General features: G+C 37.7%; 1 protein-coding gene across 10 annotated transcripts in view; it reads left to right on the plus strand.

The window, feature by feature from the left end:
* The window catches only part of CDC42SE2 (CDC42 small effector 2), a 115,215-nt gene that overhangs the window by 75,895 nt on the left and 23,286 nt on the right, over positions 1–16,034 (plus strand). For all 10 annotated transcript variants that reach the window (XM_059417504.1, XM_059417500.1, XM_059417497.1 and 7 more), the window contains one exon: positions 1,849–2,191. In XM_059417504.1, the coding sequence (XP_059273487.1) occupies positions 2,138–2,191 (54 nt within the window). In that variant the 5' untranslated portion in view covers positions 1,849–2,137. The remainder of the gene's footprint in view (positions 1–1,848; positions 2,192–16,034) is intronic.

A 16,034-nucleotide genomic window follows, 5' to 3' on the forward strand; every position in this document is an offset into this window, starting at 1 on the left:
CGTCTTTGATCTTTTCATTCCCGGATGGCTTTTTTCTTCCCTGTATCTACCACCCTACCATGTCTTCTCTGGGAAATATTTCTTAAATTTGTTGACTCTGCTTCTTTCCCTTCACTCACTTCTCAACTCACTCAATCTGATATCTGCCTACACTACTTCAGTGAAACTGATGTAGCCAGGGCCACCTAGTTTCTTCTGCCCATTCTGATGGACATTTCTCTGTCTTTGCTATTTCCTTAGCAATTAATACCATTCACAACTTCCTCCTTGAAGGAGGCTCCAGTGATACATTAACTGGTTTTCCTCCCCTCTCTCTCTTTGTGGTAATACCCAAATATTCTTGCTGGACTTTTTTTCCTAAACCCATAGTTAAATGATTCTATTACTTAAAGTTCTCTATTAGGCCCTCTTTGCTTTTCATGATGCAGCTTTCTTTAGAAATTAGGATGCGACAGCGCTTGGATGGCTCAGTCAGTTGAGTGTTGGTGAGCTTGGGTTCTCTCTCCTTCTCCCTCTGCCCCTTTTTCCTCTCCCCCGTTTTCTCTCTCTCTAAAATAAATAAATAGGGGCGCCTGGGTGGCTTAGTGGGTTAGGCCGCTGCCTTCGGCTCGGGTCGTGATCTCAGGGTCCTGGGATCAAGTCCCACGTCAGCTCTCTGCTCGGCAGGGGGCCTGCTTCCCTTCCTCTCTGCCTGCTTCTCTGTCTACTTGTAATCTCTGTCTGTCAAATAAATAAATAAAATCCTTAAAAATAAATAAATAAATAAATAAATAAATCTTACAAAGGAAAAGAATTTAGGATTCATGTCTTAATTTATGATCTGCTGGTAATTCCAGCGGAATTTCATTGGCTTCAGAACTGTACATCCAGGGGTCTAGTGGACATCTTTACCAGATGATTGTACTAGGCTTCAGTGATAGAAATCCATTTCAGTGTAACTTCAGGGTCAAGAGAGAGAAACAGCTTCACAAAACAAAAGCTCAGGCTCATAGGTCAAACTGGTCTTCGGGATGAGTAGAAGTAGAGGTTCACGTCTTCTAGACTTGCTCTCCTCTCTTGTCTGTGCTTGTCAGCATTATTATCTCAGAACAATCATCTACATGAAGTTTGGAATTTACTGGGCTAAGGTCTTTCTTAAAGTCAACAGCTTTGGCGTCACGAAGAAAGCATAGGTTCACTCTTTGCCCAGCTCCACATAGAAAATTGCCTGACATGATTCTGAATGACTCATCTTGGTTGGCTACCAGTGGGATATAAACTGTTTTTACTGACACTGATTCTGGTGATGGTGGTGGCAGGAATCTAATGTCTTAATTCACAAAATGAAGCCAAAATTAGACCCTGTCCATCTTTCATGTTCAATTTCAACGTCATTGGAGAGGCTGCTACTTTTGTTTATGGTTATTGATGAGTTAAACAGCTACTTAATTATCTAAGAGGAGTAGATTGCTCTACCAGTTACTTTCTGGGTTATCTTTGAGAACAGAAGTTCAGGTGAAGAAACCTGTATGAAAATGAAAATTCTCTTGGAATTTCAGACTTTTGTATGTCTATCATGGTGTTCTAGTTAGTGATTTAAAAAAATAAAGTTATTAGAATAATTCAGAATTTTATAGTCATAAAATAGGATGCCCTATGAAGTCAAGGATTTCTTATTTCACTGCTGTATTCCTAATACCTGACACTCAAGAGTATTCAGAAAATTTTATTGGATATCAGTTTATTAAAAATTTTTTTTCAATGCTTACTTTTTGGGGAAATATTTTTAATTTTGTCACAGAGTTAAAAAAAAAAAGCATCTAAGGATAAGTAAAGTACTTATTTTCTTCTATTTTTCCTTCTTTTTAGACTACCTGTTAGACGCCCTGCATCAGGACAACAATTTTTGTACCTTCCTGGTGGTTGAGAAGTGAGTCTCTGTAGAACAAGAAGGAAAGAAAGGAAAACAGATTGACTTTCTTCATTAAATTGACTGTATAAGATACTTGACTTCCAGGAACAAGAACACAGAGAAGTAATAAAATTATTTTTTGGGCATCATTGGACATTCAGCATATCAAGGAGCTTGCTTTGTGAAGTTTCCTGAGCCAAGATTTGAAAACTTCATTGGTGCTCATTTATACTGTGGACTATAAGCATGAGTGAATTCTGGTTGTGTTTCAACTGCTGTATTGCAGAACAGCCTCAGCCTGTAAGTATGAAGTAATATGTGTACAGATTGGGTGGGGTGCTTATTAAATGTACCACTGGTTCTCAAGCTGGGAGTCAGGTCCCTGGTGGTAATTGCAGGGCAGATCTAAGAAGTGTCAGAAAGTAGTTCATGGAACTCTGAACATCTGGTTAAAAAAGGAGAGAGAAAAAACTTTTGAGTAAATACTGTGTGTCAAGAACTGTGCTAAACATTATACATGACTGAGGAGATTGTCTCCTCTACCAAGTAGACGGCTTCTAGAGGAACAGTGAGAGGTTGAAACCCCAGCTTGAAGTAAAACAGTGGAGTCAGCCTTGAAAGTCATTGGGTAAAAGTTGTGGAAGCCAGATTGTTCACATCATTCTTGACCTACCACTTCTTTTTCCTCTCAGCTACCATCCGAGGAAGATACCATACCCTTATTCAACTAGAATAGATACAGTTTTTGCTCAAAGTTCTGTAGCTAGTAATGGGTCTTAGGTGAATTTTTGGTGCATGTCCTGCTTTTGTGCCTTCTAACCTGTGCACTCATATTGTTGTTGCCAAATCTTGCCCTCCAACTCTAATTTTCTGTTCATCTTTTAAGATGCCTAGATCAAATGTCACCTCTGTCAGATCTTCAGCTTTTTCCTGACTTAGCCATTACCTCATGTATTCCCACTGGCTCCTTACTTTATTTTTCTATTATAGCCTAGAATTTCTTTATGGTAAATAACTGTTCTACCGTTTTACCACCACATTTTTAGTTCTTTGGGGGTCCTGACCATATTGACTTTGTATTTTTAGGAGCAAATCTATTATCTTGGAGCATGTAGCTTTACATGCCAGTTGGTTAGCTGGCTGGCTGGCTGAATAAGTGAATTTATATTGTCTCATTTACATTTGTAAGAACATAAATGGAAGAATGAGGTGTAATCTTGATGTCTCCTCAAATATTTTTAGAGCCTGTTCCTGGGCATATGCAGTCACTTTCTAATTTTCCTCAGGTATGCAGTGTTTTTTGAATGTCTTAGTCTTTCATGTCTGGCTCCCAAGGGGAGAAAAAGTGAAAAATGTCGGGGGTTGGAGGGAGAGGAGAAAGGGTGCTGGCTTTTAAATCCCCTGCAAGTGATTAACTAGAGGGGAAGCGCAAAGGTGCCCCTCTTTGCTCCTTCATGATGAAAAGCACAGGTAATTGAAGGAGAGGTTCATTTTTGCCCATCCTGGTTCCACAAGATGTGTGTTAAGCCGCTCTAGGAAACAGCTAGGAGTGGGTGGAAATGTGTAGCTGCTACTGTACTTAGAGCTGAAATTGACTGAAATTAAATGTAGTTTATTTTCCAGGTCTTACCTTGGAGGCTGCAAGCCTTGAACAGACTCCAGAGTTCTAAAATAATTGTATCAGATAGATCTTGCCAATGCATTTGTTGCAGAATCCTTGTGCTACTTACTCTGCCATTTGCCCTTTTACAACTTTTATAATTTTGTTTTTCACATTTGGCTCTTTGGCCCATGGAATAGGGAAGGTTGTTCTTTGTGGTGAGAGGCAGGGGTCTATTAGTTCATGCTAATCAGCTACCTAAAGACAGTTTATTAAATAATCTTTTTAGGAGTTTTTTCGAATGTCACTTTTGCTAAAAACCATGTTTTCATATATTTGAAGGGTCCATTCCTGAAGTCTTTTATTTTTTTTGGTACGTGTGTTTACACCTGTGCCACTACCATACTGTTTTAACTGCTGTAGTTACTAAGTAAATTTTTGCTGTATCATAAAGGAAATCTCTTTCATGGATCTTTTCCAACAGTATTGGTAATGTCTTGTGAGCTGGCTTGTTGTTCTGTGGTTCCTTATCAGGTCTTTCTCTATCTTTTCTCTCTATATGAAGTATTTTGTAATGTGTATTTTTAATCCTGTAGGTGCTTACTTTACAATTGTGTTATATGTAGATGCAAATGAGTGAGATTTGATGTCTTCAAAATTCTGAACCATCCCTTTGAGAAACATGGCAAATGTTTTGAGTACCTGGGTGGCTCAGTGGGTTAAAGCCTCTGCCTTGGCTCAGGTCACAATCCCCACGTCCTGGGATCTAGTTTTAGGCTCTCTGCTCAGTGGGGAGCCTGCTTCCCTTCCTCTCTCTCTGCCTGTCTCTCTGCCTACTTGTGATCTCTGTCTGTCTAATAAATAAATAAAATATTTAAAAACAAAGCAAAACAAAGCATATATATATATATATATATATATATATATATATATACATACATATATATATGTTTTATATAGTCCCTTTCTATTCTTTCAGTAAAGCTTAAAAATTTTATCATTAAATTATGCACATTGCTTACTAAGTGTTTTGGGGTTTTTTCTTACTGTTGTAAATCAAATTCTGTTCTTTAATTACATTTCCTAAGAGAATTTTAATAGTATATAGGAAATGAAAATATTTATCCACTAATTTTCTTAACCATGCATCTTACTGAATACTTTATATTTTCAAAATACCTTTGTATGGTGACAGGTTCTTCTTTTTTTTTTTTTAAGTCTTTTTCCTCATGAGTGAATGTCTTATCCTGGTGTCTTATTGCATTGGTTGAGGTCTCCAGCTTAATATTGAGTATTTTCAGTGATTTGGGGGAAGGGGAGAAAGGAAATGGGACAGATTCTAAATAAAGCATAATATGGGTATATATAGCGAATATATGTTTACCTGTACATTTAAGTTATTGTGTATAATTTGTTATCCATGATACTATCAAGGATTTAATTTTCAACAGTTTTTAAATTAAGGAGTTTTAAAAATCTGTTGCCATATTGTTTCAGTATGCCTTGTAAAATTTTGTTGAAAGTCAGACATAGGGTAACACTGAGTAAAGGAACTAAGGTAAACATGAGGTTTTATGTTTATCTGTAGTAGTGCTGGGCTGTGATGACTGAAGCTATAGGTGTCAGGATAAAATTTCCACTGGTGTCCTTGTTTTTGTGCCTTGTTTTCTTTGGGTTTGCTTGGAGACTTCTTTTTTTTTTTTTTTTTTTGCTTGGAGACTTCTTAAAAAAGGTCTGAGATGTCTCCTTTCAATTCCTTCCTTTTACTGTGAAGCCTTATTGATGTGTTGATAAGGCGTGGGGGAAGGGGAAGCATTTTGTGCTGTTGTGGTTGGGTTTTGTTTTTTTTAGTGAGTCTGTGCCCCTGGGCTGTTAACTCAGGGAAGTGCTTTTTAGTGTTTTGTTTTGAACTCCATGGTTGAAGCAAAAACCTTAGAAGGGGCTGGAATTAGATATTTCTCTTTCTCTGTATGGAAGGCTAAACTGCTGGGGTGGGGTGGGGGTCTGGGATTGGATAATTCCCTTCCCAGGAGTTGGTTAGTTCATGGTAAAACCCCAGCCCATTAGCTCTGGTTAAAAGTGTGTGTCTCGAGGAGTTGGCTTTTGTTTTGTTTTGTTTTTTAAAGATTTTATTTACTTGTCAAAGAGAGAGCACCTGCCCTCGTGCATAAGCAAGGGGAGTGGAAGAGGGGGAAGTAGGTGCCCCTCCGGCAGGGAATCTGATCTGGAACTAGATTCCAGGACCCTGGGATCAAGACCTGAGCTGAAGGCAGATGCTTAACTGACTGAGCCACCCAGGTGTACCAGGGGTTGGCTTTGTTAAGAACAGAATGGCCTGCCTTACTGAGAAATGTCTGTATTTCCTTTTTCTTGGCTGAAGCACAAGGAGCTGTTTCTCTCATCTTCTCTTGAGAATAGGGTGGAATTCCTGGAGGTAAACCTAAGACTGCCCCCCTCCCCCCGTGGCTTTTAACCCTTAAATTCATATACATTCCTCTTCCACTGATTCATCAGATACAGTTTACATTTTCCTGCACTGGTCCTGGATACCTGGAAGTTTCTTAAGTTTCTGCTCCCATAAATTGTGGTTTTCTGTGTGTGTCTGGTTTTGGAAGCAGTGATTCTCTCTGTGATCTAGGTTCTCTAATGGATCTGAGAAGAGTTGGTGGTTTTTAGTCCGTTCAACATTTTTTGTGTGTGTGGGTGGGAGTGAAACCTCACAAAACTCTTTTTGTGCCACACCAGAAACCAGTATTTTGTATTTTTTTTAAGATTTTTAAATTTTTTTCTTTTTAAGATTTATTTATGTATTGTGTATTTTACAGAGCTTGAGAGCAAGGGGAGAGCAGGGGGACAAGAGGGAAAGCGAGAACCCCAAGCAGACTCTGCATGAGCACGGAGCCAAGTGCAGATCTGGATCTCACAATCCTGAGATCATGACCTGAGCCAAAACTAAGAGTTGGATGTTCAACCAACTGAGCCACCCAGGCGCCCCAGTATTGCTTTATTTTTTTAAGATTGATTTTTTTTACTTTGTGTTTTTCCACTGTTTGGGTATTCTTATTTTTTTTAAAGATTATTTATTTATTTGACAGAGACACAGTGAGAGGGGAACACAAGCAGAAGGAGTGGGAGAAGGAGAAGCAGGCTTTCTGCCAAGCAGGGAGCCTGACGTGGGGCTCAATCCCGGGACCCTGGGATCATGACCTGAGCCTAAGGCAGCTGCTTAACAACTGAGCCACTCAGGCGCCCCATTGTTTGGGTATTTTTAATCAAGTAAATTATGATGAATACTCATGGTACATCAGGAAATAAAAAGGAGTTCCATAAGTTTTTCTTTATAATTTACTGTTATCACTCAAAACTGACATTTTATCGTCATTAATTCCTCAAGACAATGTAATAATAATTTTCAGAGCTCACATTCTACTGTCAAACTTTCCACTGGGGTTATAATTAAAATGTTAACTCAAAACGAAAAGATTGATTTTTTTCAGGACTAGTATTTGTAATGTCTATAATAAAGTGAGTCCTGTTGCAGTATGTGATGTAGGTATAGTCACTAGTAGCTAAAATAGGAAAATATAGATTAGGAGTGCAAACACCAGGAACAGAAGGCCTTGGAATTACAAATACGAGACTTTAGAAATACATTTTCTGCCACACGAAGGATTTATAGCTTCAGTTTTTTGCATACATATAATGTGTCAGTACTGTGTTATTGTTGAATAATATATATTTGTGTGAAATACTCCATAAATGTTCCATGGACATGTGATTTTTTATTCTTTTTGGCCTGCTGAGAAAAATCACACAAAACTCAAAAAGGCCATGTGGTTATTATAGTACAAGAATCATAGCTTATTGGCATCAGAAAAACATTTAAAGGATGCACTAATAATTTTACATATGTTTATAGTTTACAGAAACATATCCTTGCAGTTCTATAAGACACTATCAAGAGTGCCTTTTTTGAAAGCTGCTTGGTCATCTCTAAAGGTTTCTAAAGTATTTTCTGAAATGAAGTGTTGAATGCCAGCTCTCCTACTCGTTCTTTGCCACCCCCTACTCTTGCACATTCCATGTGTGAAAAAGAAACAACCCAATATGGGAAGAAAACAGAATGCATTTTTCTGTGAAGTGACATAAGAATCATACTTTTTCTTCCTACTCGTTCAGTTTAGCACAGCAGAGTACAGAATATAATAGAGTCCCAGTTTTTTTGAGTCTTGGCAATCCAAACTTCTCAAGTTAACTGTATTTTATAAATGCTGTAGTTGCTGTTGCTAATTATAGCTAAAGTTAGAAATTTAAAAGTGGGTGGTTGCTGCCTTGCGATTTAATTTTTTTAAAAAATGAAAAGATAGGCAGCTCTTTATAGGTTTGTAGTGATTATTTACCTTTTTGATTCTTTACCTTTCTGATAACCTTTTGATTTACCTTTCTGATACCTTTTGATTTTTTACCTTTTTACTTATTGTTGAGTGTTGGAGTACTGATGGACTTTTATTAAAGCATAATTGGTATACCAAAAACTGCAAATAATTCATGTATACAATATAATGAATTTGGACATATGTACACACTTGTGTTACCATCACCACAATCAAGGTAATAAACTTCTAAGGTATCCTCAAAAACAATGAATATTAATTACAACCTTCCCCCACTTTTCATTTTATTTTATGATATTTTGTAATGCTGTTTGTCTCTGAAATGTGTTAGTTTACTTAGACATACACACACAGTCATCCTAAGTTTGTGCATATACGAATGCTCCAGGATTTCTGCAGTGCTGGGTACTGATGAAATAACAATGAGTAAAGCAGACATTGTTTCTGCCATCATGGCTCTCATTCTAGTGAAGGAGAAACTTAGTGAATGAATAAGTGTATGTGATGTCAAGTGATGATAAATGCTCTTTGGAAAAGGAAAGCAGGGAATGAAGATCAAGAAGGAGAAATAGGGGTATTAAGGTTGTACATACAGTGAAGACCTCTCTGGTGAAGTGTTATTTAAGCAAGGATGTAAGGGAATAAGGCACATGAATTCTAGTCAGACTAGAGAGAGCAGTGTGTGTATGTGTATAGCATCAGAGAAGGCCAAGTGGCTGTAAGCACGGGGGATGGTGCTTGGAGATGAGTTCACAGAAGTTGCTAAGGGCCTATTCACGTGTGGTCTTTCAGGCCATGAAAAGATTTTATGGTATCCGTTCTTTATGAAATGGGAAATCATTGAATGGTTTTGAGCAAAAATATCAAATAGAACATACTCTTTTTTTTTTTTTTAAGATTTTATTTATTTACTTGACAAAGAGATCGTAAGTAGGCAGAGAGAGAGGGGGAAGCAGGCTCCCTGCTGAGCAGAGAGCCCGATGGTGGGCTCGATCCCAGGACCCTGAGATCACTACCTGAGCCAAAGTCAGAGGCTTTAACCCACTGAGCCATCCAGCCGCCCCAGAACATAGTCTTTTTCTAGTGGTTTGAATGTTTCTGTAAGCCCAGACTGAGAGTGAGCCCTTACTGACTATACTGTCACACTCAGGGCTGGTGAGTTACTCCCTTACTGCACACTCAGCCAGCAATTCTTGATCAGCCTATAGAGTGTTCTGCAATAAGGTTGTTTATTCCCTCCGTAGCTTTTCTTTCTGCCATTTTTGTTGTTGTTGTTGTTCTGATACAGTTTTAACCTACAGTTATATGTTTGTATGTGTGTGATGATGCTGGACAGGCCACAACAAAACTAAGAACATTGTGTTCGATGTTCTCAAGTGCTTGAGGTTTCTTCAAGGGAAATGGTTGAGGAATTGGGAGGAGGATGGCATGTGTCACTAGATGTTTAGGAATTGAAAGAAGACTGTAGACATCCTGACAAGCATCAAAGCCGTGACTGCAGCCTGAGAGGAGAACTAACAATTCTGTGGAAGGCTCTAGAGGAAACTAGCTAAGGGTGCTGTACGATTTCAGGTGCTTTATGTAAAGTCGAGGAGCACTTAAGTGTGGTGCTTCTTCAGAGGTGCTTTATTCTGTGACCTCAGGTGGTATGTTCATTTAGAACGAAGTTCCTCTTTTTATGAAGCACATTCTGTATGCCACATATGCAGTGTGAGTATGGTAAAAGTGTTATCTTCATTCCTTTTTCTGAAAACAAAAATGTACATGCTTCTGATTTAAGTACATTTAAAATCATGTTATATAATCACAGGAATCTCAAAACACTTAATAGATGAATTACTTAATAAAAAGGCAATTATCCTTATCTGTTGAGACATGAAAAATATCCCTACTTTTTAGAAAGGTATTGCAGAGGACTGATTAAAATGTTTCCTGATGGGGCGCCTGGGTGGCTCAGTTGGTTGGTTGGGTGACTGCCTTCAGGTCAGGTCATGATCCTGGAGTCCTGGAATCAAGTCCTGCATCGGTCTCCCTGCTAGGCAGGGAGTCTGCTTCTCCCTCTGACCTCCCCTCTCATGCTCTCTCTCTGAAATAAATAAAAATTAAAAAAAAATTGTTCCCTAGGATGCCTGGGTGGCTCAGTTGGTTGGACGACTGCCTTAGGCTCAGGTCATGATCCCGGAGTCCGGGGATCGAGTCCCGCATCGGGCTCCCAGCTCCATGGGGAGTCTGCTTCTCCCTCTGACCTCCTCGCTCATGCTCTCTCTCACTGTCTCTCTCTCTCAAATAAATAAATAAAATCTTTAAAAAAAAAAAATTGTTTCCTGAGAATATTTTATGCCCTGTCTCAGGAGTGACCACCGTGTTTCCTCAGAGTCAGCTGCTTTGGGGTGTGGTGGTTTGTATTCCCTGTGTACTTAATATCCTGAGGAGAAAGCTGAATTTGTGTATATGTGCTTAAAGACAAATTAGAAAGGCTCTTGACATGAGGATAGAGTGTAAGGTTTTTGCCCTTAACCAATCAGGACACTCTGGTAGTTAGTGCCCCTAACAATTCATGTGAGTTCAAGTTTGGAGATGAATGGGGGAAGATAGTAGAAAGCCATTCTTTTCAGAGGTTACAGTGCTTTTATAAGTTTGTAAATGTTAAGTATTTTTGCTTATTGCTTTTCTTAAATTGATCTTTGTTTAGATTGGAGTTTTTTACTCTATTCCTCAGAGTCAGCAAGCTATTTCTTAGCAAGCCATTGATGATTGCTGCCATCTTTTGTTACTTAAAAAGGGGTAACAGTGGGACGTGCAGGGGTGGCTCATTTGGTTAAGCTTCTGACTTTTGATTTTGGTTCAGGTCATGATTTCAGGGTCCTGGGATTGAGTCCCATGGAGCTCTCCTCCCTCTGGCCCTCCCCCTGCTGTGTGCTCTCTCTCTCTAATTAAATACATCTTTAAAAAGAGGGAGAACAACAGCAAAGGTAATAAGTATTAAATATAGACAGTAGGTTATGAATTCCATGCACTCATCTTTCAGCTTCAACAATTTCATTTTTTTTTTAAGATTTTATTTTTTTGACAGAGATCACAAGTAGATGGAGAGGCAGAGAGAGAGAGAGAAAGAGAGAGAGAAAAGCAGGCTCCCTGCTGAGCAGAGAGCCCCATGCGGGACTCGATCCCAGGACCCTGAGATCATGACCTGAGCCGAAGGCAGCAGCGTAACCCACTGAGCCACCCAGGCGCCCAACAATTTCATTTCTTTAGTGATTTTGTTTATCTTACTTCATCCACTTTTGCCTTTATTATTTTGAACACCACTACCAAGTATTATATAATTCTATCCATAAGTATAAATACCTGTAAATTTACAGGAATAAATTTACATTTACAGGAATAAATACCTGTAAATGACTGTTATTTAACATAACCACACTTTTACACCAGAAAATTAATAATTTAAAAGTTTATTTTACATCTAAACATACAGTATAATAATTATGAAACAAAAATATTAGGAAGAAAATATTACCTAAATTAAGAAATGGGGCATTACATCCTAGAAGCTTCCTATTGTGCTTTCCAAATACACCCCTACTCCAACAGTTGGAGGCAACACTACCTTGGGTCTTAGAGTAATCACTTACATCTGTTTTATTATTTTACCATCTATGTATGTATCCCTAAACAGTGTAATTTAGTTTACTTGTTCTAACTTGAAATGAATGGGGTTCTTCTGGATGTAATTTTATGTTTTCTTCTTTAATTCAATATTAACTTTCTGAGATGGGTCCATGTTCATCCAGGTAACTAAATTTCATTTTTCTTGCAAATTTTCTTATATGACTATACCATAATATATTTATCCACTATCAGCCTTTTGAAAATCTGAGTTGTTAGCAGTAACCTTCTTGTGCCTTTCTGTGAGTGTGTTATCTGGTGAATACGTATTTGAGTTTGTTTAGGGTATATATGTAGGAGAGGAATCGGTGGCTTTGAAGTCTAAGGGCAGTCATTTTTACCATGCCAGACCAAATTGTTTTAATTTGTTGTGGTCAGTTTACATTTCCACCAGTATTTTGAGTGTCCCATTGTTCCATGTCCTCATGAATATATGGTATTGACAGACTTTTACGTTTTTATCAGTCTGGAAGAAAAGTAATGGCATCTCTTTGAAGTTTTAACTGTGGTGTGTTTTCTTGGATTTTAATGTAAGGGAGTGAAAAGTAACCTGACTTTTTTCAACTCTTCAGTTGGGAGCCTCAGAATTATACACAGATCAGAGATTTCTTAAAGTAGAATTCCCCAATTCAGCTCTTGACACTTTTGTTCATCAGCACATTCTACTTTTATTCTAGGATAAGATCACTTCTCTAAGTGTACAGAAAAGACACATTTAGATAGGGGTGTCTGGATGGTTCAGTTGGTTAAGCATCTGCTTTTGGCTCAGGTCATGATCCCAGGATTCTGGGATCCAGCTCTGCAGCAGGCTCCCTGCTCAGAAGAGAATCTGTGCCCCCAACCCCACTTGTGCTCTCTCTCTGACTTACATGCTCTCACACTCTATCTCAAATGAATAAAATATTAAAAAAAAAAAGATACTTTTAGATAACTCTTTAAAATACTACTAAAAGGAAAAGAAAGTCAGGAAGAATTTTTTGTACGAACCAGGAGGGGAAAAAGCCCATTGTGGTCAAATAATTAAAAAGTATGTATGTATATGACAAATAATCCTTTTTATTTTTCTTTATGCTGGCTAGAAAATCCATATCCTTATGTTCATAAAGAAAGTCTTCCTTATCTTGGAGGTCATGTTAAGTAATGTGAGCTTATATTAACTCGCTACTTATAGGAATACTGAAACATTTCTTAAAAGGTCTGTTGTTTGCTACTCAGCTGACCACATCTGGGATATTGTTAGGTTTATTTAGAAAATATGTCTTCAGTTATAACTTGTGTCATTTGTGTAAGTATTGTGAAAGTCTGTATCATTTCATTTATTTAAGAGAGAGCTTGAGTGTGTGCTCATAAGCGGGAGGAAGGTGCTGAGGGAGAGGGAGAAACAGACTCCCTGCAGAGCTGGAAGCCTGACTTGGGACTTCATCCTAGATCATGACCTGAGCCAAAGGGAGATGCTAAATTGACTGAGTCACCCAGATGCCCCAAGGTGGTAAATTTTTAAAATGGCTAAAATAAAGGCCCTTCTAAAATAGCAGCATAAGTTTTGTTTTCTTTTACTGAATCTTAGGGTTTTTTAAACCCAGAAAACAGCAAGAATGAAGAAGAATAAGTCTTTATATGTCTAGAGTTAGTGTGGATTGGGTTCTGATTCTCACATTGTCTTGGTATTATATACAAACAGGAAAGGAAATAATACTGTTAAGGATCATAAATTTTATTATTTTAAAAAATTTTAAAAAGTGAGTATACCAGGCAGGTAACAAACTATTCACTATTGTAGAAAAATGAAGTGTTTATACAAATCTTATGTACTCTATGATTAAGGAGAAATTAGAATTTAAATATTTTCTGGAGCCTCATGCTATAGTGGTAATGTAATAATTATCTGGGATAGATACTTAGGTTTATAGTATATTGAACATTTTTATTTTTATTTTTTTTAAGATTTATTTATTTGACAGATAGAGATCACAGGTAGGCTGAGAGGCAGGCAGAGAGAGAGAGAGGAGGAAGCAGGCTCCCTGCTGAGCAGAGAGCCCGATGCGGGGCTCTACCCCAAGACCCTGGGATCATGACCCGGAGCCAGAGGCAGAGGCTTTAACCCACTGAGCCACCCCGGTGCCCCTATTGAACATTTTTAGAGGCACTTCTTAAGAATATGTTTCTCACTGATGTAAACACATAGAAAAAAACCATTGTTTCTTATCCTTCTCTACTTTAAACTTATTTGTAGGCTCCTGGGTGACTCAGTCAGTTAATTGTCTGCCTTCAGCTCAGGTCATGATCCTGGGGTCCTGGATTGAGCCCTGCATTGGGCTTTCTGCTCAGTGGCAAGGCTGCTTCTTTCTCTGACTCTCTGAATTCTCATTCTCTCTTTCTCTCTTTCACTCACTTTCTCTCATGTAAATAAACAAAAATCTTTAAACAAAAACTTGTTTGTAGTGGGTAGAAAATATTACAGATAAGTTTTATTAGCAGCAGATTGTAAGATCTCAGCTGTTATCTCCTTTAAATCCCGAGTACACTGAAAGGTACTAAGGTCCCTTAGCACCTTTGTACATAGTAAAAATTCTTCTGATTTTTTAGATAAGACATTTCTGGTACTTAATACTCCATTTGCTTTTGTACAATGAACTTTCTTTTAGTTCATCGAAAAGCTAATTTTGTGCTTAAATTCCTCTGTTTTAGAGGTAAGGTGTTGTTTTATTTGTGATTTTTCTGTTTTTATTTGTGAACTGAAAATAATTTTTGTATAGACATCTAGTCAAATGCTTTTTTGTGCTGACATGCAGATTTGGCTTAACTAGTAAACTAAGTTAAGATTAATGAGTTAATGGTAGAGCCTTTGCATTTTAAGATTGGTTTACTTTTTGGTGTGTGTTTCCAACTTATATCCAAATGGAAATGAATAATGTATTGGATATGAAATTGAATTATGAAGGTATGCAAATGCACATCAGTAGTTTTAACAAGTTAAGATGAAGCCAGCAGTTTCAACATTTTAAAAGGCTCTCCTTACCATCAAATGTTAATTATTATCTACCATTTTTATAGACCTTCTTAGTTCACATACTTTCATATATATTAACTTAATGATATACATATCTGTCATTTTCATTACTTCTTTGCATTTTTCCTTCTGCCCCTCTTTGTATGGTTTTGAATTTGGTTTTATTTGTTACTACAGTGTCTACCTGGGTAATTTCCTCACTGGGATCTTAACATACACAAGTACTTCTGCATGTACTCATATATGAATATATTATATTCAAAAGGCATTAAAATACTGGAAAAAGTATTAGCTGTGTGAGTTCTGCATATAGATTAAGTAAACAGAACTTTATTTTCATTTAACACAGAAAAGCTATTACTAGGTACCATATTCTTGACTACTTTAAGAATAGGTAAAATTAGGGTGCCTGGGTGGCTCAGTGTGTTAAGCCGCTGCCTTCGGCTCAGGTCATGATCTCAGGGTCCTGGGATCGAGTCCCCCATCGGGCTCTCTGCTCAGCAGGGAGCCTGCTTCCTCCTCTCTCTCTCTGCCTGCCTCTCTGCCTACTTGTGATCTCTGTCTGTCAAATAAATAAATAAAATCTTTAAAAAAAAAAGAATAGGTAAAATTAGTAAGGAACGTAAGAGAAATTTGCTTTCAGTAGTAGTCAGCTATGGGAAATTGATCTCATTTTTAGGAACCCCAAAGTTAAGGGTAGTTATGAAAAAACAAATTCCCCCCCTTCCTTTTCTTATGATATTGGATTTCTGGGGGGGTTAGAGTTGTTCAGATAAGGGTTTGAATTCTAGTGCCAGTACTTACTTAATCTTTGACCTTGAGGAGATTAAACATTTGCAAATAGGAATAATGATAGGAAAAATAGGGGTAATAATCCCAACTCCTAGGATTGAATATATTAAAGTAGATAATAGGTTAAGTATGTCAAATAAGATAATTTATGTAAAGTGCTTAGTGTAGTGCCTGGCTTACAGAGTGCTCTTATAATAATGAATGTTGAGTTGATAAATTGTGGGTTCCTCTCATTTAAAAATATTTCTTTCTGCCTTTTCTTGTTTTTATCTCCATTGATTATTTCTAAGTACATTGTATTTGAAATGAACAGGATCTTTCAAGTCTGAAGAGTTGGTCTCTTGCCCCAAGTATTTTGGCTTGGTTTGCAGTTACAAGGAAGAGAGATCCAGTTGCCTAACTTAAGATGAGAATGTTGGACTTCCTCACACACACTTCCTCCATTTCTTTTCTCCTGAAACCCACTTTACACCACATTAAAGGAATTTAAAAAACAAAAAGGTATGAAAAGATAAAATTCACAAAGACAAAAAGGTTAAAGAGGTAATTACCATGGAAGAGAGATAATAAAAAGTGGTTGATAGAGTAGGAATTGGCTGAGCCACAGCCACAACTAGTTACCTACAGAGGGGATACCCACAAGAAGCAGCCTCACGCCCTGCTCTTTAGAATTCCTTC

This window comes from Mustela nigripes, chromosome 12 (genome assembly GCF_022355385.1).
Source record: "Mustela nigripes isolate SB6536 chromosome 12, MUSNIG.SB6536, whole genome shotgun sequence".
In the NCBI taxonomy this organism is placed as follows: Eukaryota; Metazoa; Chordata; class Mammalia; order Carnivora; family Mustelidae; genus Mustela; species Mustela nigripes.